This window comes from Oncorhynchus clarkii, chromosome 24, assembly GCF_045791955.1.
Source record: "Oncorhynchus clarkii lewisi isolate Uvic-CL-2024 chromosome 24, UVic_Ocla_1.0, whole genome shotgun sequence".
Lineage (NCBI taxonomy): Eukaryota > Metazoa > Chordata > Actinopteri > Salmoniformes > Salmonidae > Oncorhynchus > Oncorhynchus clarkii.
Genome location: NC_092170.1, coordinates 2,798,330 through 2,825,097, shown reverse-complemented (window position 1 = coordinate 2,825,097; position 26,768 = coordinate 2,798,330). Strand labels below are relative to the sequence as shown.

General features: G+C 42.2%; 1 protein-coding gene across 1 annotated transcript in view; it reads left to right on the top strand.

Moving 5' to 3' along the window:
- LOC139382369 (D(2)-like dopamine receptor) overlaps positions 1 to 9,936 on the top strand; it is a 60,318-nt gene extending 50,382 nt beyond the window's left edge. The window contains exons 5-8 of the mRNA XM_071126367.1: positions 5,134 to 5,336; positions 7,822 to 7,908; positions 8,087 to 8,471; positions 8,868 to 9,936. Of these exons, the coding sequence (XP_070982468.1) occupies positions 5,134 to 5,336; positions 7,822 to 7,908; positions 8,087 to 8,471; positions 8,868 to 9,064 (872 nt within the window). The 3' untranslated portion in view covers positions 9,065 to 9,936. The remainder of the gene's footprint in view (positions 1 to 5,133; positions 5,337 to 7,821; positions 7,909 to 8,086; positions 8,472 to 8,867) is intronic.
- The last annotated feature ends 16,832 nt before the right edge of the window (positions 9,937 to 26,768 follow it).

Sequence of the window (26,768 nt, the reverse complement as noted above, 5' to 3'; positions counted from 1 at the left end):
AAAACTCTTCACGTTACAATGTTTTAATAATAACATCATCTATTAACCTTTAATAACAAAACAAAAATGACATACATTTTCATATTCCATCTATCGTCATGACCACCATTGTGGCTGATGGAAACCATTGTTCCAAAGTCCCTTTATTTCATGTTTAATGTTCTGAGGCTGGTTCTCCATAGTAACAGGACAAAGGAATTTGTCTGTGGCCTGAGATTTACCAGGGGCGTGAGGGGTCATAAAACCCCCCACATCTTCAGACCCCTAGATCTCTCCTCCTCTGTCGGGGTTGAGAGATAATCTGTAGGGTTGTGGTCTCCTGTAACCTGACCTGGTCAGGACAGTCATGACAATAGCAAACTCAAAATGTGTGAGTTTCTTTTACTTTTCTTTTTATTTCACCTTTATTTAACCAGGTAGGCAAGTTGAGAACGAGGTTCTCATTTACAATTGCGACCTGGCCAAGATAAAGCAAAGCAGTTCGACACATACAACAACACAGAGTTACACATGGAGTAAAACAAACATACAGTAGAAAAATAAGTGTATATACAATGTGAGCAAATGAGGTGAGATAAGGGAGGTAAAGGCAAAAAAAAAAGGCCATGGTGGCGAAGTTAATACAATATAGCAAGTAAAACACTGGAATGGTAGATTTGCAGTGGAAGAATGTGCAAAGTAGAGATAGAAATAATGCGGTGCAATGGAGCAAAATAAATAAATACAGTAGGGGGAGAGGTAGTTTTTTGGGCTATATTATAGATGGCTATGTACAGGTGCAGTAATCTGTGAGCTGCTCTGACATCTGGTGCTTAAAGCTAGTGAGGGAGATAAGTGTTTCCAGTTTCAGAGATGTTTGTAGTTCGTTCCAGTCATTGGCAGCAGAGAACTGGAAGGATTGGCGGCCAAAGGAAGAATTGGTTTTGGGGGTGAACAGAGAAATATACCTGCTGGACCGCGTGCTACAGGTGGGTGCTGCTATGATGACCAGCGAGCTGAGATAAGGGGGGACTTTACCTAGCAGGGTCTTGTAGATGACCTGGAGCCAGTGGGTTTGGCGATGAGTATGAAGCGAGGGCCAGCCAACGAGAGCGTACAGGTCGCAGTGGTGGGTAGTATATGGGGCTTTGGTGACAAAACGGATGGCACTGTGATATACTACTACATCCAATTTATTGAGTAGGGTATTGGAGGCTATTTTGTAAATGACATCGCCGAAGTCGAGGATCGGTAGGATGGTCAGTTTTACAAGGGTATGTTTGGCAGCATGAGTGAAGGAGGCTTTGTTGCGAAACAGGAAGCCAATTCTAGATTTAACTTTGGATTGGAAATGTTTGATGTGAGTCTGGAAGGAGAGTTTACAGTCTAACCAGACACCTAGGTATTTGTAGTTGTCCACATATTCTAAGTCAGAACCGTCCAGAGTAGTGATGTTGGACGGGCGGGCAGGTGCAGGCAGCGATCGGTTGAAGAGCAACCATTTAGTTTTACTTGTATTTAAGAGCAATTGTAGGCCACGGAAGGAGTGTTGTATGGCATTGAAGCTCGTCTGGAGGGTTGTTAACACAGTGTCCAAAGAAGGGCCAGAAGTATACAGAATGGTGTCATCTGCGTAGAGGTGGATCAGAGACTCACCAGCAGCAAGAGCAACATCAATGATGTATACAGAGAAGAGAGTCAGTCCAAGAATTAACCCTGTGGCACCCCCATAGAGACTGTCAGAGGCCCGGACAACAGGCCCTCCGATTTGACACACTGAACTCTATCAGAGTAGTTGGTGAACCAGGCGAGGCAATCATTTGAGAAACCAAGGCTATTGAGTCTGCCAATGAGGATGTGGTGATTGACAGAGTTGAAAGCCTTGGCCAGGTCAATGAATACGGTTGCACAGTATTGTTGCTGAGGTGCACCCATGACCAGCTCTGAAACCAGGTTGCATAGCGGAGAAGGTATGGTGGGATTCGAAATGGTCGGTAATCTGTTTGTTGACTTGGCTTTCGAAGACCTTAGAAAGGCAGGGTAGGATAGAAATAGGTTTGTAGCAGTTTGGGTCAAGAGTGTCCCCCCCTTTGAAGAGGGGGATGGCCGCAGCTGCTTTCCAATCTTTGGGAATCTCAGACGACACGAAAGAGAGGTTGAACAGGCTAGTAATAGGGGTTGCAACAATTTCAGCAGATAATTTTTAGAAAGAAAGGGTCCAGATTGTCTAGCCTGGCTGATTTGTAGGGGTTCAGATTTTGCAGCTCTTTCAGAACATCAGCTGACTGTATTTGGGAGAAGGAGAAATGGGGAAGACTTGGGTGAGTTGCTGTGGGGGGGTGCAGTGCTGTTGACCGGGGTAGGGGTAGCCAGGTGAAAAGCATGGCCAGCCGTAGAAAAATGCTTATTGAAATTCTCAATTATAGTGGATTTATCGGTGGTGACAGTGTTTCCTATCCTCAGTGCAGTGGGCAGCTGGGAGGAGGTGTTCTTATTCTCCATGGACTTTACAGTGTCCCAGAACTTTTTTGAGTTTATGTTGCAGGTAGCAAATTTCTGCTTGAAAAAGCTAGCCTTGGCTTTTCTAACTGCCTATGTATATTGGTTTCTAGCTTCCCTGAAAAGTTGCATATCACGGGGTCTGTTCGATGCTAATGCAGAACGCCATAGGCGGTTTTTGTGTTGGTTAAGGGCAGTCAGGTCTGGAGAGAACCAAGGGCTATATCTGTTCCTGGTTCAAAGTTTCTTGAATGGGGCATGCTTATTTAAGATGGTGAGGAAGGCATTTTTTTTTAATAACCAGGCATCCTCTACTGACGGGATGAGATCAATATCTTCCAGGATACCCAGGCCAGGTCGATTAGAAAGGCCTGCTCGCGGAAGTGTTTCAGGGAGCGTTTGACAGTGATGAGTGGAGGTCGTTTGACCGCTGACCCATTTACGGATGCAGGCAATGAGGCAGTGATCGCTTGGTTGAAAACAGCAGAGGTGTATTTAGAGGGAAAGTTGGTTAGGATGATATCTATGAGGGTGCCCGTGTTTACGGCTTTGGGGTTGTACCTGGTAGGTTCATTGATAATTTGTGTGAGATTGAGGCCATCAATCTTAGATTGTAGGATGGCTGGGGTGTTAAGCATGTTCTATTTTAGGTCACCTAGCAGCACGAGCTCTGAAGATAGATGGGGGGCAATCAGTTCACATATGGTATCCAGAGCACAGCTGGGGGCAGAGGGGTTATATAGCAGGCGACAACGGTGAGAGACTTGTTTTTAGAGAGGTGGATTTTTAAGAGTGGAAGTTCAAATTGTTTGGGTACAGACCTGGATAGTAGGACAGAACTCTGCAGGCTATCTTTGCAGTAGATTGCAACACCGCCCCCTTTGGCCGTTCTATCTTGTCTGAAAATGTTGTAGTTAGTAATGGAGATTTCAGAGTTTTTGGTGGTCTTCCTAAGCCAGGATTCAGACACTGCTAGAACATCCGGGTTGGCAGAGTGTGCTAAAGCAGTGAATAATACAAACTTAGGGAGGAGGCTTCTAATGTTAACATGCATGAAACCAAGGCTATTACGGTTACAGAAGTCATCAAAAGAGAGCGCCTGGGGAATAGGAGTGGAGCTAGGCACTGCAGGGCCTAGATTCACCTCTACATCACCAGAGGAACAGAGGAGTAGGATAAGGGTACGGCTAAAAACTATGAGAATTGGTCATCTAGAACGTCCGGAACAGAGTAAAAGGAGGTTTCTGGGGGTGATAAAATAGATTCAAGGTATAATGTACAGACCAAGTTATGGTAGGATGTGAATACAGTGCAGATAAACCTAGGTATTGAGTGATGATGAGAGAGATATTGTCTCTAGAAACATCCTTGAAACCAGGTGATGTCATCGCATGTGTGGGTGGTGGAACTGAAAGGTAGGATAAGGTATAATGAGCAGGGCTAGAGGCTCTACAGTGAAATAAGCCAATAAACACTAACCAGAACAGCAATGGACAAGGCATATTGGCATTAAGGAGAAGCATGCTTTGTCAAGTGATCATAAGGGTCCAGTGAGTAGTAGGGTTGGTTGGGGTAACGGCGATTCAGACAGCTAGCCGGGCCATCGGTAGCAAGCTAGCATAGGATGAAGGTCTGTTTTTAGCCATCTTGTGCGCTTCCGTCAGTAGATTAGGGGGGTTCCGTGTGGTAGAGGGGATCAATCCAATTGGCAAAATAGTTATAGTGACCCAAGAAAAAATTGTCCGATAGACCTATTCAGAGAGCAGCCGATAAGACAGCTAACGATTAGCAGGCCGCAGATGGGTGTTCATGTGACGGAGGGGCCAGTTGGATAACTCCCTCGGGCAGATAATGTCGGTAGTCCAATCGTGAAGGCCCGGTGGGGCTCCGCATCGGCAGTAAAATGGATCCGGGTAGGTGATTGTAGCCCAGAAGTGGCTGATTGAACTCTTCAGCTGGCTAGCTCCGGAATAATTGATGTTTGCTCCGGGATCGACGTAAGCCAATAGTCACACGGATAGCAGCTAGCTAGCTGCGAGATACAGGTGTAAATGTCCAGAGCTTGCGGTTGAAATCCGGGGATATGGAGAGAAAAATAGGTCCGGTATGTTCTGGTCTGAGTCGCGTTGTACAAAACTGGCAATAGCTTTTCGAGCTAAAGGATAGCTGATGACCACAAACTGTGGTTAGCTGAATACTAACGTTAGACAGTAAACTAGCTAGCTTCTATTGTGAATTTCAGATTTTAGGTAAATAATACTTTTTTATTTTTTAAATTGTATTTATTTTTTATATATGGCAAGGCAGCTCCAACATATCCAATCTCGTCTCATTGATTGGACTCCAGGTTAGCTGACTCCTGGCTCCAATTAGCTTTTGGAGAAGTCATTAGCCTAGGGTTACATACATTTTCCAACCTACACTGTGAATGTTTAAAATATGTATTCAGTGTAGACAAGAAAAATACAATAATTTGTGTGTTATTAGTTTAAGCACACTATGTCTGTCTATTGTTGTGACTTAGATGAAGATCAGATCAATTTTGATGACCAATTTATGCAGAAATCCAGGTAATTTCAAAGTTCACATATTTTTTCTTGCCACTGTACGTTTGACTAGTATTGTTGTTTTCTGTCATTTTGTTTTCCTCCCTAGCGACTCGCGACGAGTCCCTGTGCATCATCGCCAACCCGGCCTTTGTGGTGTACTCCTCCATTGTGTCCTTCTACATTCCCTTCATCATCACTCTGCTGGTCTACGTGCAAATTTATGTGGTGCTTCGCAAGCGGCGAAAACGGGTGAACACAAAGCGCTTGTGTCAAGGGACAGGCGACCGCGACACAGGCGTCACATTAAAGGTGACTAGGCTGCAAATCATGTTTTTCAAAAATGAAGAGACACTTAGGAGAGCCAATTCAATGAAATACTTTGTCAACAACACGTCATGTGTTTTTGGAGAATGTAATCTAACAGGAGGAAGCAAAATATTGTCCATAAAGTGTTTGCGCTTCCCAGACATGAGAGGCCAAACACATACAGTTGAAGTCGGAAGTTTACATACACTTAGGTTGGAGTCATTAAAACTCGTTTTTCAACCACTCCACAAATTTCTTGTTAACAAACTATAGTTTTGGCAAGTCGGTTAGGACATCTACTTTGTGCATAACACAAGTCATTTTTACGATAATTGTTTATGGACAGATTATTTCACTTATAATTCACTGTATAACAATTCAGGTGGGTCAGAAGTTTAAATGCACTAAGTTGACTGTGCCCTTAAACATTTTGGAAAATTCCAGACAATTATATCCTGGCTTTAGAAGCTTCTGATAGGCTAATTGACATCATTTGAGTCAATTGGAGGTGTACCTGTGGATGTGTTTCAAGGCCTACCTTCAATCTCAGTGCCTCTTTGCTCGACATCATGGAAAAATCAAAAGAAATCAGCCAAGACCTCAGAATAAAATTGTAGACCTCCACAAATCTGGTTCATCCTTGGGAACAATTTCCAAATGCCTGAAGGTACCACGCTAATCTGTGCAAACAATAGTACGCAAGTATAAACACCATGGGACCACACATCCGTCGTACTGCTCAGGAAGGAGGCACGTTCTGTCTCCTAAAGATTAACGTACTTTGGTGCGAAAAGTGCAAATCAATCCCAGAACAACAGCAAAGGACCTTGTGAAGATGCTGGATGAAACAGGTACAAAAGTATCTATATCCACAGTAAATAAGTCCTATATCGACATAACCTGAAAGGCTGCTCAACAAGGAAAAAGCCACTGCTACAAAACCAGCATAAAAAAGCCAGACTATGGTTTGCAACTGCACATGGGGTGGGTCAAAGATCATACTTTTTGGAGAAATGTCCCCTGGTCTGATTAAACAAAAATAGAACTGTTTGGCCATAATGACCATCATTATGTTTGGAGGAAAAGGGGGAGGCTTGCAAGCCAAAGAACACCATCCCATCCTTGAAGCACGGGGGTGGCAGCATCATGTTGTGGGGGTGCTTTGCTGCACGAGGGACTGGTGCACTTCACAACATAGATGGCATCATGAAGGGGGAAAAATGATGTGGATATATTGAAGCAGCATCTCAAGACATTAAAGAAGTTAAGGAAGTTAAAGCTTGGTCTCAAATGGGTCTTCCAAATGGACAATGACCCCAAGCATATTTCCAAAGTTGTGGCAAAATGGCTTAAGGACAACAAAGTTAAGGTATTGGAGTGGCCATCACAAAGCCCTGACCTCTATCCCATAGAAAAATTGTGGGCAGAACTGAAAAAGCATGTGTGAGCAAGGAGGCCTACAAACCTGAATTCATCCAACTTATTGTGGGAAGCTTGTGGAAGGCTACCCAAAACGTTTGATCCAACTTAAACCATTTTAAAGGCAATGCTACCAAGTACTAATTGAGTGTATGTAAACTTCTGACCCACTGGGAATGTGATAATAGGAATAAAAGCTGAAATAAATCATTCTCTCTCTTTTTATTTTGACCTTTCACATTCTTAAAATAATGTGGTGATCCTAACTGAGCTAAAACAGGGAATTTTTACTAGGATTAAATGTCAGGATATGTGAAAAACTGAGTTTAAATGTATTTGGCTAAGGTGTATGTAAACCTCCGACTTCAACTGTAGATAATGATCTTGTTGGAGGGGGCAAGAAATACACACGAGATAGCTTTCTAGCTGGGATGAAAAGGGCACACTCAATTATCCTAAGGTGTTTTTAAGATGGTTATCTTTTGTGCAATGAGATTGTTAGCAACATATTGTGCTGTAATTGGTCATTTCACGTGACAAATCCCACTTGGCCATGTTACATTGGTCTACTAGATTAGGAGGAGACCTGAAATGCAACAGTAATTATGATGTGCCTTTTAAGTGACCTTTTCTGGATATTGATTTTAGTGACATTAAAGCGGATCAATACAGGAAAAGAAGACGTGTTTCTCTCACCCCTGTACATTACTCATGTACATGCATGCTTTTGTCTTGATGTGGGGAAGGGAGAGCGAAGAGAAAATAAATTCACAAGGTACTGGGCAATTGCAAGAAAAATAGTCCTCAACACTTTTATACTGAGAGTCAATAAACCATTTCTGAAACAATATTGTCAGTTTAACTCCGTGGACTTTTTATTTCTGCCCTATTGAGTGTTATGGATGTAATGACTCGAATGGGAATCAAATAACGGTGTACGCTCAATAGAATGACAGTTTGTTTGGTTAATTGTTCTTTAGAATTGTGCCCTCTCAAAGAGCGACTCGGAGACAATTTGGTGCCTGTGCAGTGACTGTGTGCCGGCTTCTTTCCCCTGTTGTTGTTTCAGGAGAAGTGCAGTCACCCAGGAGATGTGAGTCTGTGCACTGTGATTGTGAAACCTAATGGGAGCTTTCCTGTCAACAAGAAAAAAGTGGTGCGTCAAGTATTTGTTGTGCTATTTTTTACAGAAGGAAATGTATTTACTTTCAAAGGCAGTTAATGCAGTGTCTCCTCTATCGTTCCCATTTCTCCCCATAAGCAAGATATAGAAGTTACTGCTCTATTAATAGTATTACTACTACTACTACTACATTGTTGTTGATCTCTGTCAGCAGATCTTCATCAAAGAGGTGGCCCACGAAGGGGACGACATGGAGTTGGACGAGAGCACCAATTGCAACCCTCAGAAACAGAAGAATGTGGACATTGCTACCGCCACGCCTGTCAGCCACCAGCTCCTCCCGCCAACCAAGGGTAACACCAGCCCCACCTCCGTGTCCCCCTCCCCGCCTGAGGGCTCCCTCAAAGTGGAGAAGAACAGCGACTCGAAGGACATACTGGCGGAAGTGCCCAAAGTGGCTAAAGTGTTTCAGACCGAGGCCTTACCCAACGGCAAAACCCAGACGTCTATCAAGCAGCAACCCACTCTCATGAGTAAGAGGAAGATCTCCCAACAGAAGGAAAAGAAAGCCACTCAAATGTTAGCCATAGTCCTTGGTAAGTTGTTAACATGAATACCACTTTGAAGGTACTGTTGAGAGAGGAGGGATATAAACATTGGGGTAAAGTCTATTTTACTTTCAATCGTCATAAGCAGTAAGAGAATAAAATGAAATGTAGCTGATATATTTATTTTACTAGCTGTAGCTTTCTGATGGCCTGTGTAGGTATATTATAGTCCCTTAGTAATCCTTAACTTGAAAATAGCTTACAGGCAGCGAGGCAGACAATGTTGCAACAAAAGGAGACAGTTTTAAATTTTCATACTTTAGAAGGACTTTTTTTTAATCAAGTTTAACTTCAGGACATGGCTCAATGTCAGCATCAATCCAGTACCACGGTAATAGCTGGTTTCTCTGATCTCTTCACATTTTGTCTTCTCTCTCTCTCTAGGTGTATTTATCATATGCTGGCTACCTTTTTTCATCACTCATATATTGAACACCCACTGCACCACATGCAAGGTTCCTGCGGAGATGTATAATGCTTTCACGTGGCTGGGGTATGTGAACAGTGCGGTGAACCCCATCATATACACCACTTTCAATATAGAGTTCAGAAAAGCTTTCATCAAGATCCTGCATTGCTAAGGTTGGCATTTTCAGCAGGGAGCTGAAATGAAGAAAAGCATAACTTATAGCCTACTAAAATATACCTCATCCACATGAGGACTCTGCACGTGACCATAAGTCTCAGTGATGATCTTTTGAGAAATGGAGAGACTGAGTAAATGCCACACATGAAGACCTGGGGACTTTTGTTTGATTATTTTGTGGACTTATGATCTCCCACATGAATGTATATCGAGGAATAATGTCTTTTATCAATGAACTGTCTGTTGGAAATGTCATGTTGGTCTTAACCATCGTGCTTGTCACTTAAGAACTGTCCACTCCAGGAAATGTAAAGAAAACACAAGAAGATGTGCTTAAAAACACTAAAGCAAACCACCTATTTAATCTGTGTATATGATGTATTTTGATCATGGCTGAATCCTGCAAAGAACAACTAGATATCAACAAATCAGTGTTCATCTCAGTATTAAACCTGATCATATTAAACTGGTCATCTATGAGCTCTGCAGCTTTAAACCACCCACAGAATAAAATGTGTTATGCATAGAGATGAAACATTTTGACTCATGGTTTTCTCACTGGTCCACTTGGCAAGAGAGGCACATGTTTGTGATACATTTCATTATTATTATTATTAATAATGTGATTATTATTATTAATATTATACCAAAACAACTTACAGCCACCACGTGACAATTGTTCCTATCTGGCTCGGAAGGACCATGAATAAGGTTTTTAAGCAATTATTATTTACATTTGCTGTAAATGCTTTTTATAAACCTGTTCTATGTGATTAAATGCCTGCAATGAAAATTTGATGCATGTTGCAATGCTCCTTTATATGGATTCTCATGAAATGTAAGTTTGACAACAACAAAAAAAAACTATGTCCAATAAATGAAGTAATGAGACGTGCTGTGCTATGTAAATGTGTTATTCTTTGGTACTCTATATACTGTTTCTATAATGTAATACTGTATAAATAACTAATACAATAGTACAATGCAAAATCTACTAGGCTGAATACTCTATTATAATTGGTCGAGAGGGCGTTCATTATTTTCCTGTAAATACACAGCAAAAAATAATATGGCAATTATGTAGTTCCAACTAAGAATAGGGACTCGCGCTATTCCATATCAATGTTTTCTGCAGATTATTCTAATGTTCTCTGTGCAGGAAACCATAGTGGGACACACAAAACATGTTTGAATATTACTTTATTTCCATTATAGTGAAAAATCGAATACAATATATCTATCCATTTCAAAAAGACAAATCAAGAGCAAGTCTTTAGTGTCAAAGCCCCCTAGGCCTAGTCTATGGTTTATGTGCCATGACACAGCTTGATCTACAGACCCCATCTCGTAGGATGTTATAATGTCATTAGTCCCATGGTAACCATTATCAGAGACTGTGGTTAGTCTCTCTACATAAGGTCAAAGCCACAGTTTCTGATGACAGCGCATCAATAGTTAAGTCTTCAGTGTAAAAGGGATGCCTCATCCCATAATTAATGTGTAATCTTGAACCCTCAAGATTTTCTGCCGCACGAGCTACCTGTCTTGACATATCAAGTCCCTCATCACTACCCCATAAGATGGCTCCTCACTGCACTGAAAGTATACCCTGGCTGTCTGGCCTGATACCACCAACAATAGTAAAGAATAGAGCTGTACCAGCGGTCACACACAGAACCCCATTGTTGTACTGGTAGGATAGTAATGACACTTACCAGATGTTTCCTTAAAATCTAAATTGACTTGCAGTACAATGAGTGCATACACTTTTAGAATGTCTGTGTCATCCCTGTGGGACTTAAACCCACAACCTTGTCGTAGTTTTTTTCTGACCAAGTAATGTGCCTTTTGTATACCTTGTCTGAATTTGTTTGGCATTCAGACACATTCTGTCGTCACACTATACGTCTCATCACAGGCTACTGTGTTATTCTGGGTACTTTGATTTACACTTTAGCCATGGTTCATCTGTGCCAGAGCCGATTGAATATTTACCTTTCTCTTTCATCATCCTTACGCTGTAACAGGCTGTCCCTTAGAATTTTTTTGTAAATACTAGACGTTTCCTACAACCAGCATCCAGCCCCTGGCCCTGTGTCACATTTTAAGGAGGTCCCCAGGACCCCAATTCAAACAGCACCCTGAGTCTTCAAAATCCTGTTATTCAGATGCTATATCACCTTCAATGACCCCAATACCAACCATACATGTACTATCCCGTCACTGTCAATCTGAATGTCCTCCCCTCCATCCGTGATGATGACACAGTCAGGCCTCCACTGTGTTGTCTAAGATTTACGCAACGTTGAATGGTCTGTGACATTGATTCTCCTCAAGTTTAATTCATATCAACGGCAACTTTTGACAAGCACTTACCTCGAGGGACAACTGGAAACACTGTATAATCTCTGCACAGCCCTAATACAAACCATCAGGGGAGGACAGGGATAGGCCTCCCTTGGCCTCGCAAGTGCCTGCCTCCTTCCAGTGTATATCCCTCTTCCTCTGATCTCTGAAGCGACTTTTCCTCTTTTCCTCGTCTGCTATCACCCTAAGGCATGCCTGAGCCCCAGTGATTGGCATGTTCAAATAAAGTAGTAGTGGTGGTGTGTGTTCCAACACTGGGGCCCTTTAATGAACTGAGTGAAGAAGGCTTGCCAGACACTGCATTATTGAAAAGTTTCCACACCCGAGCTGTGATCAGGCGGCCTGAAAGGCTCTTAATGGACTTTGTGTCAGAGCATTCCATGTGATTGCTAGATCAGCCATTGCCATTTACCTCCAGCGTGAGCTGTGAAGTCGTGCTGCTCTGACTAGTGATTGCTGTGCTGCAGGGAGTATGCTGGATGGATGATTGCCTCTCAGAGATGGAGCATCCTGGGTACTGCGTTGTGAAAATCTAACAGGATGTTTTGAACTGCAACTGATTTCACCTCTGTCTCGTCTCATTAACTGAAGAGCACATATCTACATCTATGCAGTTACATCCAGTTTAGACCTATTCATCGCTAATGATGGACTAGACATGACTTTGCAACGACAGGGTTAGACAGGGTTAACGGAAATATTACAGTAAATATAGAGATGCAGTGCATTCGGAAAGTATTCAGATCCCTTCCCTTTGTTACGTTACAGCCTTATTCTAAAATTGATTAAATAAAAATGTTCCTCATCAATCTACACACAATACCGCATCATGACAAAGCGAAAACAGGTTTTTAGAAAAGTTTGCAAATGTACTAAACATTAAAATAGAAATACCTTATTTACCCAAGTATTCAGACCCTTTGAAATTGAGCTCAAGTGCATCCTGTTTCCATTGATCATCCTTGAGATGTTTTTTAATTGGAGTCCTCCTGTTGTAAATTCAATTGATTGGACATGATTTGGAAAGGCACACACCTGCCTATATAAGGTCCCACATTCGACAGTGCATGTCAGAGCAAAAACCAAGGCATGAGGTCAAAGGAATTGTCCGTAGAGCTCTGAGACAGGATTGTGTCGAGGCACAGATCTAGGGAAGTGTACCAAAAAATGTTGGCAGCATTGATGGTCCCCATGAACACAGTGACCTCCATCATTCTTAAATGGAAGGAGTTTGTAACCACCAAGACTCTTCCAAGAGCTGGCCGCCCGGCCAAACTGAGCAATCAGGGGAGAAGAGCCTTGGTCAGAGAGGTGACCAAGAACCTGATGGTCACTCTGACAGTCACTCTGACAGAGCTCCAGAGATCCTCTGTGGAGATGGGAGAACCTTCCAGAAGGACAACCATCTCTGCAGCACTCCACCAATCAGGCCTTTATGGTAGAGTGGCCAGACTGAAGCCACTCCTCAGTAAAAGGCACATGACACCCTGCTTGGAGTTCAGGATTCTCTGGTCTGATGAAACCAAGATTGAACTCTTTGACTTGAATGCCAAGCGTCATGTCTGGAGGAAACTTGGAACCATCCCTATGGTGAATCATGGTGGTGGCAGCATCATGCTGTGGGGATGTTTTTCGGCGGCAGGGAATGGGAGTCTAGGCAGGATCGAGGGAAAGATGAACGGTGCAAAGTACAGAGAGATCCTTGATGAAAACCTGCTCCAGAGCGCTCAGGACCTCAGACTGGGCCAAAGGTTAACTTTCCAACAGGACAACAACCCTAAGCACGCAGCCAAGACAACGCAGGAGTGGTTTCGAGACAAGTCTGCGAATGTCCTTGAGTGGCGGAGCCAGAGCCCGGACTTAAACCCGATCGAACATCTCTGGAGAGACCTCAAAATAGCTGAGCAGCCTGACAGAGCTTGAGAGGATTTGCTGAGAAGAATGGGAGAAACTCCCCATATAAAATAAAAATGTTATTTGTCACATGCGCCGAATACAACAGGTGTAGGTAGACCTTCCAAGTGAAATGCTTACTTACAAGCGTTTAACCAACAATGCCATTTTTTGAGAAATGAGTGTTAAGTTAAAAAAAAAATACAAATAATTCAACAGCTGCAGTAAACAGTATCAAGGCTATATATGTTGGCTATCGGTACAGAGTCAATGTGGGGCACAGGTTAGTCGAGGTAATTGAGGTAATATGTACATGTAGGTAGAGGTAAAGTGACTACGCATAGATAATAACCAGAGAGTAACAGCAGCGTAAAAGGGGGGGCCAATGCAAATACTCTGGGTAGCCATTTGATTAGCTGTTCAGGAGTCTTATGACTTGGGGGTAGAAGCTGTTAAGAAGCCTTTTGAACCTAGACTTGGCGTTCCAGTACCGCTTGCCGTGCGACAGCAGAGAGAACGGTCTATGCCATCTAGGATTGCTGGAGTCATTGATCATTTTTAGAGCCTTCCTCTGACAGGGGCTGGTATAGAGGTCCTGGAATGCAGGAAGCTTATCCCCAGTGATGTACTGGGACTTACGCATTACCCTCTGTAGTGCCTTGCGGTTGGATGCCGAGCAGTTGCTATACCAGGCAGTGATGCAACCAGGACGCTCTCGATGGTGCAGCTGTAGAACTTTTTGAGTATCTGAGGATCCATGCCAAATCTTTTCAGTCTCCTGAGGCGTAATAGGCTTTGTCGTGACCTGTTCACAACTGTCCTGACATTTACTCCTGAGGTGCTGACCTGTTGCACCCTCGTCAACAACTGTGATTATCATTATTTGACCTTGTTGGTCATCTATGAACATTTGAACATCTTGGCCATGTTCTGTTATAATCTCCACCTGGCACAGCCAGAAGAGGACTGGCCACCCCTCATAGACTGGTTCCTCTCTAGGTTTCTTCCCAGGTTCTGCCCTTTTCTAGGGAGTTTTTCCTAGCCACCATGCTTCTACAACTGCATTGCTTGCTGTTTGGAGTTTTAGGCTGGGTTTCTGTACAGCACTTTGTGACATCAGCTGATGTAAGAAGGGCTTTTTAAATACATTTGATTTATTGATTGTTTTCCTGGCACCACACGGCCCGGTCTCTGACCTCCTCCCTATAGGCTGTCTTATCGTTATCAGTGATCAGGCCTACCACTGTTGTGTCGTCTGCAAACTTAATGATGGTGTTGGAGTCGTGCCCGGCCATGCAGTCATGGGTGAACAGGGGGTACAGGAGGGGACTGAGCAAGCACCCCTGAGGGGCCCTTGTGTTGAGGATCAGCGTGGCAGATGTGTTGTTACATACCCTTACCACCTGGGGGCGGCCTGCCGGGAAGTCCAGGATCCAGTTGCAGAGGGAGGTGTTGAATCCCAGGGTCCTTAGCTTAGTGATGAGCTTTGAGGGCACTACGATGTTGAACGCTGAACTCTAGTCAATGAATAGCATTCTCAGATAGGTGTTCTTTTTGTCCAGGTGGGAAAACGCAGTGTTGAGTGCAATAGAGATTGCATCATCTGTGGATCTGTTGGGGCGGTATACAAATTGGAGTGGGTCTAGGGTATCTTGGATAGTTGTGTTGATGTGAGCTATGACCAGCCTTTCAAAGCACTTCATGACTACAGACGTGAGTGCTACGGGTCGGTAGTCATTTAGGCAGGTTACCTTACTGTTCTTGGTCACAGGCACTATGGAGTTCTGCTTAAAATATGTTCGTATTACAGACGCGGACAGTTTAAAGGTCTTATTCACATCTGCTACGGAAAGAGAGATCACACAGTCATCCGGGACAGCTGATGCTCTCGTGCATGCTTTAGTGTTGCTTGTCTCGAAGTGAGCATAGAAGTAATTTTGCTCATCTGGTAGGCTCATGTCACTAGCTCGCGGCTGTGCTTCCCTTTGTAGTCTAATGGTTTGCAAGCCCTGCCAAATCCGACGAGCGTCGAAGCCAGTGAAGAATGATTCAATCTTAATCCTGTATTGACTCTTTGCCTGTTTGATGGTTCGTCTGAGGGCATAGTGAGATTTCTTATACGCGTCCGGGTTAGAGTCCCGCTCCTTGAAAGCGGCAGCTCTACCCTTTAGCTCAGTTGCCTATAGTACATGGCTTCTGGTTGGGTATGTACTTGCGATCACTGTGGGGACAACATCATCGGTGCACTTGTTGATGAAGCCAGTGACTGATGTGATATACTCCTCAATGCCATCGGAGGAATTCCGGAACATATTCCAGTCTGTGCTCCCAAAACAGTCCTGCAGCTTAGCATCTGCGTCATCTGACCACTTCTTTTTCGAACCGAGTAACTGGTGCTTCCTGCTTTAGATTTCACTTGTAAGCAGGAATCAGGAGGATATAATTATGGCCAGAATTGCCAAATGGAAGGCGAGGGAGAGCTTTGACCGCATCTCTGTGTGTGGAGTAAAAGGGGTCTAGAGTTTTATTTCACTCTGGTTGCACATGCTGGTAGAAATTAGGTAAAACGGAGTTAAGTTACCCTCCATTAAAGTCATATACAGATGTGCCACGCTTGTAGTGACATACCCAAGGATACTCGAGGCTGTAATCGCTGCCGAAGGTGCTTCAACAAAGTATTGAGGAAAGGGTCTGAAGACTTATGTAAATGTAATGTTTCCTTATTTTTTTATATACATTTTTAAAAATGGTATTAATGACAGAAAACACGGCACTATACAAATACAGAAGTTCAGAGATTTTCTTTTTCTTTTTCCAAAACCCTTCCATCTGCTGCTGTATGCGTTCACATGGCATGAACCGCGTTGAATATTTATTTGAAAGACAATATTTTACCACAAATTGCATGGTGGAGACAAAAATAAAACAAGTGGTGATTTTATAAAGTTGTTGATGCAACAGAACTGTAATGATTTAGCCCTGCACATTTTGGCTCTTTGAGTGCTTTCAGAGTCTGAGGGGGTTGTACCAAGGTGGTTGAAATGCCATCAGGAGGAATACTGTAGCAATTCATCCAGAAATCATTTTACTGGATACAGAAATCCTGGGAGAGGTGTAATCAACATTGTGTTTGTGAGAATCTCCCCTTTCCACAGTGGGGTCACATTAGTTTGTAGCCAAACATTTTTTACGCTACAAACAGTAGTAGGCACATCAACGGTACTGGTTTCCGAAGAGTCCCTTGACACTTGTGTGGGTGATAGAGCAAACCGTTTGGATGCTATAGACATTTTTGTGAGAGACCGATTTTTCGGGATGTCTCATGGTCTGTCGAACACCACTCTAGCTCTGCTACTTTCACCACAGATGTCTCATGGTCTGTGGAACACCACTCTAGCTCTGCTACTTTCACCACAGATGCGTAAGTGCAACACTGGTGGAGGAGGTGGATTGAGACTCATCCAATGGAGAAAAAAAAAAACGTATCTCTAGCTTAAACTGACGGTGCACCGGTGCGTCAATCGACTCTAAGAGGTTATTAAATAAGCACACTATTGTCCTAAAAGTATGCATATGTAAGTCCTTTGTAGATAAGCATGGAGAACAGATTTTGTGGCTGATAGACAAGATTGGCAACTTGTCCCTAAGCCTTCGAAGCTCGACCCTTACTTAAAAGGGAACATTTTCTTTAATCAATGCAATTATTTTCACCTGGCACTTTTTCCATTTCACTAATGGCTGTGGAGTCAGGACGGAGTCGTTTGTAATAATTTATCCCTCCCAGGCACAGTATCAATCTAAATCTTGGTACAATCTATCGCATTTGAGGCTGGAGATTGCAAGAGGAGCCTGTTGTTAATTGTGTTGGGGGAGTGGTGGAAGATTGGAGAGCTCCCACGGCGTCGCGGCCATAATCACATGCTTGAGACACGCTGAAAGCCGCCTCTTCCCTCCTCCGGAGTCAGGGTGATGGGGAGAATAAGACTGCCACAGCTGAGCCACTGGCAGATGTTGTGTTTGTTTTTCTAATGTGTTAATAAGACTTCTAGCCGGACCCCAACTAGAGCAGGCTGGTTGATTTCCTTTATGCATTCATTTTTCAGACATATAAATCAATACTGTCAAGTACCTGGGCTGGGCTGTGTACGAGGTGCAGCCTCTGTTGTTTACTGAGGCTAGGGATAAAAGCTCTGCCACAGTCTGCCATCCCCTGGGAATATATATATTTAAGTGGTACCAGCTGCGATGTGTGTCATTTCCATCCCAGATTTTTGCTCATATTCCAATCCTTTCCCTAGAGATATGATCATGTTTGAGGAATCTTAATACAATTCTACATCATCAGTGATTGTGAGATCAATAAAATGGTGGATACTATCCAAGTATCTGATAAATACTTGAAATGTTAACCCACTTCAGACTAAATTATTCACTGCAATGGGAATTGTCTTTTGGCCTGATTACAACCGATGAATGTAGTTCATTAATTAACATGTAGTTCATTAACATGCCTTGCTCAGTCACAATCACAAATCTGTTTCTGAGACAGAATGTATGGTTTCACTTTCACAGGAGGAAATATTTTGAAGTCACGTTTCGTTCCTTGAAAGGCCTCAAAACCACTATCCTATATTCCACTTCAATCGAAACAATATTGAGGACGATCAATGCTATCTATGGGGATGTCTGAGTATGTCTGAAACATTCAGGCTGCTCCAGCATCCAAAACCTTCCATAACCCATAATATGCACTTCTAGGCCTATAGCTATCTAGTTATTGATGTATTGATTCATTTTATAGGCCTACAGGCCTACAGGAACATAGCTGGGCAAATCAATCCGGCAAGTTCGTCGGATCTTATCATAACGTTTTTTCAATTCCTCCTGCAAAAGACTCTTTTGTAACTTGCTGAATGGCTTCTGGGAATTACAAGCTATTGGAGAAGTAGAATGGAAGGTCTTTTTGGGTTAATGTAAGTATGTAGGCCTGTTTAGGGGACGACATTACAACTGAACCAAGATGAATGTTGTATTGTCGTGTGCTCTGTGGTTTAATTGTTACCTTCATTCTTACTTTCTATTGTGCATCTTTAACCGTGGTATTAACCATGGTATTCATGGTATTCATCCTGTCATGTATTGTAGCTATCTATTATCCAAGCAGTTAGTCACGTACCCTTGCTAAGTCCACTGAATGTCAACAAATCAGGTTTTTGACATGTCTAGTGAATGACAGTTGAGTGACTGTTTTCTAATAGGATATTTGGTAACACTTTTTAAGGGGTCCTTATTACAGTGCAATTACATATGTAATTACACTGTAGCAAGTATTGTAATTAATTGTAATAATAATTAGACTGTAATAACATGTAACTTCTGGCAATTGCAGTCGGTAATTACAGGGGTGTAACAACAAATTGTTTATTGTTTACTCCATGTGTAACTCTGTGTTGTTGTCTGTTCACACTGCTATGCTTTATCTTGGCCAGGTCGCAGTTGTAAATGAGAACTTGTTCTCAACTAGCCTACCTGGTTAAATAAAGGTTACATTTAAAAATATATTTTTTTTTAAATGCTTGGTACCATGTTTGTTACAAATGTTAAAGTTTCCGATAGGGTCCCAACGCACCATATTTCATCCTGCACAAACTACGTGATAAGTGTTAGCCAACTGAAAACCTGACTACCTCAATGTCACAACTCTGCAATAAACAGCTCTGGCCAAATGGCAAAAACAAGGTTCACAAACGGCTCACATCAAAAAATACTTTAACTTGTTAAGTCATTTATAGGTGCATTCGACAATGGGTCAATTACTTTAACAATCAATGAAACATTTTTACACACATTAATAAAAAAGCTATGGTTAAGAGTATGAGATGGTAATTTGTTCTTGTCAAATTGTAAGCCTATTAACCTTGGTTGAATAATGGTTTGCACAGTAAATGCACTTAAAATGTTGATAAAACCAACTCTTATTCTAGCATTTAATCTTGCAAGGAATATTTCACTTTCTCTGGTCATAGGAGTAAACAACAATTTGTACATGACTCGAGTTCCGCCATCAACTGGAAGACGGTGTCTCTTTTCGGTCAGTGTCAGCGGAGGAAAGGGAGAGCAGAGAGACATGACATTAAGAGGTGGACCCGTCTGCTGCCCTCTCCCTCTGTGACTGACCATCAGATGCAGGCGCAATCAGCCTAGGTGATATAAAAAAAGTTAATTATTTAAATGTATGCTCACTCAGCTGGGCCTCACAAGTAACACAACAACTGATCTACCACCGGTGTGATTATATAGCGTACCTGGAATGTTGAAATATAAATGATCTGAGAAGAACAACAATGCATTGGCAGGGCAATTCAAGCGAAGCCAATATATACAGTAATAATGTTTTGTGGCCTATAGCCTGCTGCACAAACCTCATTACTAAAGTATTATTTTAATAGGTTAATGTTGGATAGGCTTATTTTACGTTAGGAACACCTGCTATTTCCATGACATCGACAGACAAGGTGAACCCAGGTGAAACCTACGATCCCTTATTTATGTCACCTGTTAAATCCACTTCAAACAGTTTCGATGAAGGGAAGGAGACAGGTTAAATAGAGACTTTAAACCTTAAGACAATTGAGACATGGATTGTGGATGCGTGCCATTCAGAGGGTGAATGGGCAAGACAAAATATTTAAGTGCATTTTAATGGGGTATGGTTCTAACTCTGAATGCTCGGCTATGAAAAGCCAACTGACATTTACTCCTGAGCTGCTGACCTGTTGCACACGCTGTGGCCACCCTTCAGAGCCTGGTTCCTCTCTAGGTTTCTTCCTAGGTTCCTACCTTTCTAGGGTGTTCTTCCTAGCCACCTTGCGTCTACATCTGCATTGCTTGCTGTTTGGGGTTTTAGGCTGGGTTTCTGTACAGCACTTTGTGACATCAGCTGATTAAAAAAAAAAGAAGGGCTTTATAAATACATTTGATTGATTGATTGGAAGTAGGTGCAAGGCCCACCAGTTTGAGTGTGTCAAGAACTGCAACGCTGCTGGGTTTTTCATTTGCAACAGTTTCCCGTGTGTATCAAGAATGGTCAAACACCCTACAGACATCCAGCCAACTTGACACAATTGTGGGAAGCATTAGAGTCAACATGGGCCAGCATCTCTGTGGAACGCTTTCGACACCTTGTTGTCCATGACCCACCGAATTGAGGCTGTTCTCAGGGTAAACAGGGATGAAACTCTATATTAGGAACGTGTCCTGATGTTTTGTACACTCAGTGTATATCGGATCTGTTTCTGTAAACCAAGTTAACCCAGGTGGTACACTTTTTGGGGGGGAAAGTGCTAGTAACAACACTGAGTGTATATTTTGAAGAGTGTGCATTCACAGGTAGGTAATTATAGCCTACTGAGCCTCCAACCGTTTTAATCTTGGGCACCCAGCAATCTTTCCACAAGAGATTACAACCTTGTGACAGTTACTGAATTGGATGCAGCTGAGATGAAACAAAACACTAAATTATTTGTAACAAGCATTTGTTGTTACACCTCTGCAATTACTGACAGTTCATTTTGTTATTACAGTGTAACTATGACTTATTACAATTAAATACAATACTAATTATACATTTAAATACACTGTAATAAGGAGCAGAGACATCACCAGACATTCGGAAAATCGGGCGGGGGGAGATTTGATCGCTGTGCGACCGAAATGAAGCACCCCGCACACTTGGCCTCGCAAGCTAGCAGTGAACATTTTGCAGAAACATACAGTACCAGTCAAAAAATTGACACACCTACTCATTCAAGGGTTTTTCTTTATTTTTGACTATTTTCTACTATTCAAAGGAAGACATCAAAACTATGAAATAACACACATGGAATCATGTAGTAACCAAAAAAGTGTTAAACAAATCAAAATATATTTTATATTTGACATTCTTCAAAGTAGCCACCCTTTGCCTTGATGACAGCTTTGCACACTATTCGGATTATCTGAACCAGCTTCACCTGGAATGGTTTTCCAACAGTCTTGAAGGAGTTCCCACATATGCTGAGCACTTTTTGGCTGCTTTTCCTTCGCTCTGTGGTCCAACTCATCCCAAACAATCTCAATTGGGTCGAGGTCAGGTGATTGTGGAGGCAAGGTCATCTGATGCAGCACTCCATCACTCACCTTCTAGGTCAAATAGTCCTTACACAGCCTGGAGGTTTGTTGGGTTATTGTCCTGTAGAAAAACAAATGATAGTCCCACTAAGCGCAAACCAGATGGGACGGTGAATGGCTGCAGAATGCTGTGATAGCCATGCTGGTTAAATAACTGACAGTGTCACCAGCAAAGCACCCCCACACCATCACACCTCCTCTTCCATGCTTCATGGTGGGAACTACACATGCTGAGATCATCGTTCAACTACATTACTCTGCGTCTCACAAAGACACGGCTGTTTGAACCAAAAATCTCAAATTCAGACTAAAGGACAGATTTCCATTGGTCTAATGTTCATTGCTCGTGTTCTTTGGCCCAAGCAAGCCTCTTCTTCTTACTGGTGTCCTTTAGTAATGGTTTCTTTGTAGCAATTCCACCATGAATGCTTGATTCACGCAGTCTCCTCTGAACAGTTGATGTTGAGATGTGTCTGTTACTTGAACTCTGTGAAGCATTTATTTGGGGTGCAATTTCTGAGGCTGGTAACTCTAATGAATGTATCCTCTGCAGCAGAGATAACTCTGTGTCTTTCTTCCCTGATGCGGTCCTCATGAGAGCTAGTTTCATCATAGCGCTTGATGGTTTTTGCGACTGCACCTGAAGAAACTTTCAAAGTTCTTGAAATTTTCCAGATTGACTGACCATCATGTCTTAAAGTAATGATGGACTGTCATTTCTCTTTGCTTATTTGAGCTGTGCTTGTCATAATATGGACTTGTTCTTTTGCCAAATAGGGCAATATTCTGTATATCACCCCTACCGTGTCACAACACAACTGATTGTCTCAGCTGGCCCCCTTTAAATTAAGTGTGATCCGGATTTTTCTAGTCCATTTAGGTTTTCTGGTTGAAATGAACTAGCCCAAACCTTTGCTGCTGCAAACCTCACAACTGTTATGATATTACCTACTGCTGACAATTAGGTTTACGATTGACAACTGATTGTTTAAAAGAGTGGCAGCCCAGCCTAACTTCTTCCCATCCAAATTGATTTGCCGTTCATTTCTGGAGCCTCTAATACTCAGCTTCCTTATACTCCATTCCTAATTCTTCTCACATGTGCAAGTAAGAATTAACACACATTAATATTTGAGTTGGTTACAAACATTTCTTCATGACAGTTAGCAGAAAACCTCCCCTTCAACTAGTCGCCAGGATGCATTGCCTCTACTGTAAACATGTCTTAAGTCAAACCATCTTCCCATATAGTACTGTAGTGTGACATCAAAAAGCTCCCAGTTCCAGACTACAAGGAATGTCTGATTGCCATTGTGCGACAGTAGTGTGAGCGGAAGATTTTTTAGAAGGGTTGTGGATGTGATTTTTAAAGGGAATTGGCCGGCCATGAGAAGAACAATCCCGTTCCTCTCCCATTATGGTGCTATCTGTGCGGAAGCCTGAAGGACAAAGAGGAGAAACGGAGGAAATGAAACAGATACATATCTGTGTGTTGTTTAATTCAATCCATCAGAAGAGACTGGACAGAGAAAGGAGTTTCACTTCACTATAGCCTGTGTACTTCACTGTACAACTTTAGTCTTCATACATTGTCGAAATGTCTTTGTAGTCCAGTGTTCCTTGAGTTGTTAAGTTGTTGAGCTTTGAAATGCCTTAGGAGCCAGCTACAGTATGTGTGACACACAATGTGTTTGTGTTTGGATTGAACACATCCTTTATGCTCTAAACATATCATTAGAGGCCATTGGCTGGATAAAATATTGATCAATGTCAATGGGAAAACATAAAGAGTCACGTGTTGCCTTGTATGTGCATGTGTGATGCGTTACGTCCGTGTGTGTATGCACACGTGTGAGTATGTACAGTGCCTTGCGAAAGTATTCGGCCCCCTTGAACTTTGCGACCTTTTGCCACATTTCAGGCTTCAAACATAAATATATAAAACTGTATTTTTTTGTGAAGAATCAACAACAAGTGGGACACAATCATGAAGTGGAACAACATTTATTGGATATTTCAAACTTTTTTAACAAATCAAAAACTGAAAAATTGGGCGTGCAAAATTATTCAGCCCCCTTAAGTTAATACTTTGTAGCGCCACCTTTTGCTGCGATTACAGCTGTAAGTCGCTTGGGGTATGTCTCTATCAGTTTTGCACATCGAGAGACTGACATTTTTTCCCATTCCTCCTTGCAAAACAGCTCGAGCTCAGTGAGGTTTGATGGAGAGCATTTGTGAACAGCAGTTTTCAGTTCTTTCCACAGATTCTCGATTGGATTCAGGTCTGGACTTTGACTTGGCCATTCTAACACCTGGATATGTTTATTTTTGAACCATTCCATTGTAGATTTTGCTTTATGTTTTGGATCGTTGTCTTGTTGGAAGACAAATCTCCGTCCCAGTCTCAGGTCTTTTGCAGACTCCATCAGGTTTTCTTCCAGAATGGTCCTGTATTTGGCTCCATCCATCTTCCCATCAATTTTAACCATCTTCCCTGTCCCTGCTGAAGAAAAGCAGGCCCAAACCATGATGCTGCCACCACCATGTTTGACAGTGGGGATGGTGTGTTCAGGGTGATGGGCTGTGTTGCTTTTACGCCAAACATAACGTTTTGCATTGTTGCCAAAAAGTTCAATTTTGGTTTCATCTGACCAGAGCACCTTCTTCCACATGTTTGGTGTGTCTCCCAGGTGGCTTGTGGCAAACTTTAAACGACACTTTTTATGGATATCTTTAAGAAATGGCTTTCTTCTTGCCACTCTTCCATAAAGGCCAGATTTGTGCAATATACGACTGATTGTTGTCCTATGGACAGAGTCTCCCACCTCAGCTGTAGATCTCTGCAGTTCATCCAGAGTGATCATGGGCCTCTTGGCTGCATCTCTGATCAGTCTTCTCCTTGTATGAGCTGAAAGTTTAGAGGGACGGCCAGGTCTTGGTAGATTTGCAGTGGTCTGATACTCCTTCCATTTCAATATTATTGCTTGCACAGCGCTCCTTGGGATGTTTAAAGCTTGGGAAATCTTTTTGTATCCAAATCCGGCTTTAAACTTCTTCACAACAGTATCTCGGACCTGCCTGGTGTGTTCCTTGTTCTTCATGATGCTCTCTGCGCTTTTGACGGACCTCTGAGACTATCACAGTGCAGGTGCATTTATACGGAGACTTGATTACACACAGGTGGATTGTATTTATCATCATTAGTCATTTAGGTCAACATTGGATCATTCAGAGATCCTCACTGAACTTCTGGAGAGAGTTTGCTGCACTGAAAGTAAAGGGGCTGAATAATTTTACACGCCCAATTTTTCAGTTTTTGATTTGTTAAAAAAGTTTGAAATATCCAATAAATGTCGTTCCACTTCATGATTGTGTCCCACTTGTTGTTGATTCTTCACACAAAAATACAGTTTTATATCTTTATGTTTGAAGCCTGAAATGTGGCAAAAGGTCGCAAAGTTCAAGGGGGCCAAATACTTTCGCAAGGCACTGTACATACACATGGGTATGTGTGTTTGTGCGTGCATGTCTGACTTGTTACGTTCCCCAATAAGAAACCAAAAATCATCACTCAACATAAAAAGGGAACTAGCAAATGAGCCACTGACAACCAGAACGAAACAGGTGGGTTTTCAAAATGGGTACTGAAAGGCATCCATGGGGGGCCTACTGATTGCTGGCCAAGCAACTCCAGTAGGGTCTTATGAGATCTCTTCTTCCAACTGAAGCACTGGGCTAGCAGCACTTAAATATCAGATGTGCTAGAACATGTTAAACAACTTCTGACTAAAGAGGACAAGAGGTGCAACACATTCTGATCAATGAGGATGATTCCAATCAGTACACCACACAAGAGAGAAAGAGGCGAAGCGAAAGGGATAACTGGGCCTGGTGTTGTTTAATTTGAAATTTGTTTTGCTCACCAAGCAAGGAGTTTTTGTATCGAGGTCAAAGAGCGAGTGACAAATTTGGTTAACAAAAAAGTTATGGCTTTTTTCCCTAAGTATGACTTATGAGTTTCGGAATGATTTAAAGAGTGTAGTGATATAAATAGGACAATTTTGAGAACAAGCATACTTCTAACCTTAAAACCAAAAAGCACATTTTTGTTTTCATGAACTTTTATGATATAGACAACTTTGTGGCTGTGGTAACTGTCACACGCGTATCTGCCCACTCACTGGTTAGAATGGTCCCACCTGATCTTGCCCCATTGCCTTCCATTATTTAAGAAATTTATTTTCATTGTTATATGCTGACCAGACCGCACGTGTACGTGTGTCCGAGTGCACCAACGCACGCAAGTATATTTTTTTCCACCCACACCAGATGCGATCAGAACACGCAGGTTGAAATATCAAAACAAACTCTGAAGCACTTATATTAATTTGGGGGCCGGTCAAAAAGCATTAAACATTCATGGCAATTCAGCTAGCTAGCTTGCTGTTGCTATCTAATTAGTCCTGGGATATAAACATTGGTTGTTATTTTACCTGAAATGCACAAGGTCCTATTCTCTGACAATTAACCTGTTGAGTGTTGGTGGCAGTATTTTGATGTTTGGATGAAAAACGTACCCAAATGAAACTGCCTATTTCTCAGGCCCAGAATCTAGAATATGCATATAATTGTCAGATTAGGATAGAAAACACTCTAAAGTTTTCAAAACTGTCAAAATATTGTCTGTGAGTATAACAGAACTGATATTGCAGGCGAATCTCCCTGTTCCATTGCATGCCTTCCCTCCATTTAAAGGGACATCAATCATATTCCTTTCCCTATGGATTCCACATGGTGTGAACAGTCTTTAGACATAGTTTCAGGCTTCTATTCTGAAAAATGAGCGAGAACGGTCAAATCGCGTCAGTGGATGGCTGGGTGCCAGCAGAGTTTTGCATGCGCAACAGCTTGGAGCAGACATTTTCTCTCTCTCCTATTGAAAAAGCTATGGTCCGGTTGAAATATTATCGATTATTTATTGTAAAAACAACCTGAGGATTGATTATAAAAAAAACGTTTTAAATGTTTCTACGAACTTTACGGATACTATTTGGAATTTTCGTCTGCCCGTCATGATTTCTGAAATCTGTGGATTTCTGGAAAAAACACGCCAACCAAATGGAGGTTTTTTGATATAAAAATTATCTTTATCGAACAAAAGGAACATTTATTGTGTAACTGGGAGTCTCGTGAGTGCAAACATCTGAAGATCATCAAAGGTAAGCGATTCATTTAATTGCTTTTTTGACTTTCATGACCAATCTACTTTG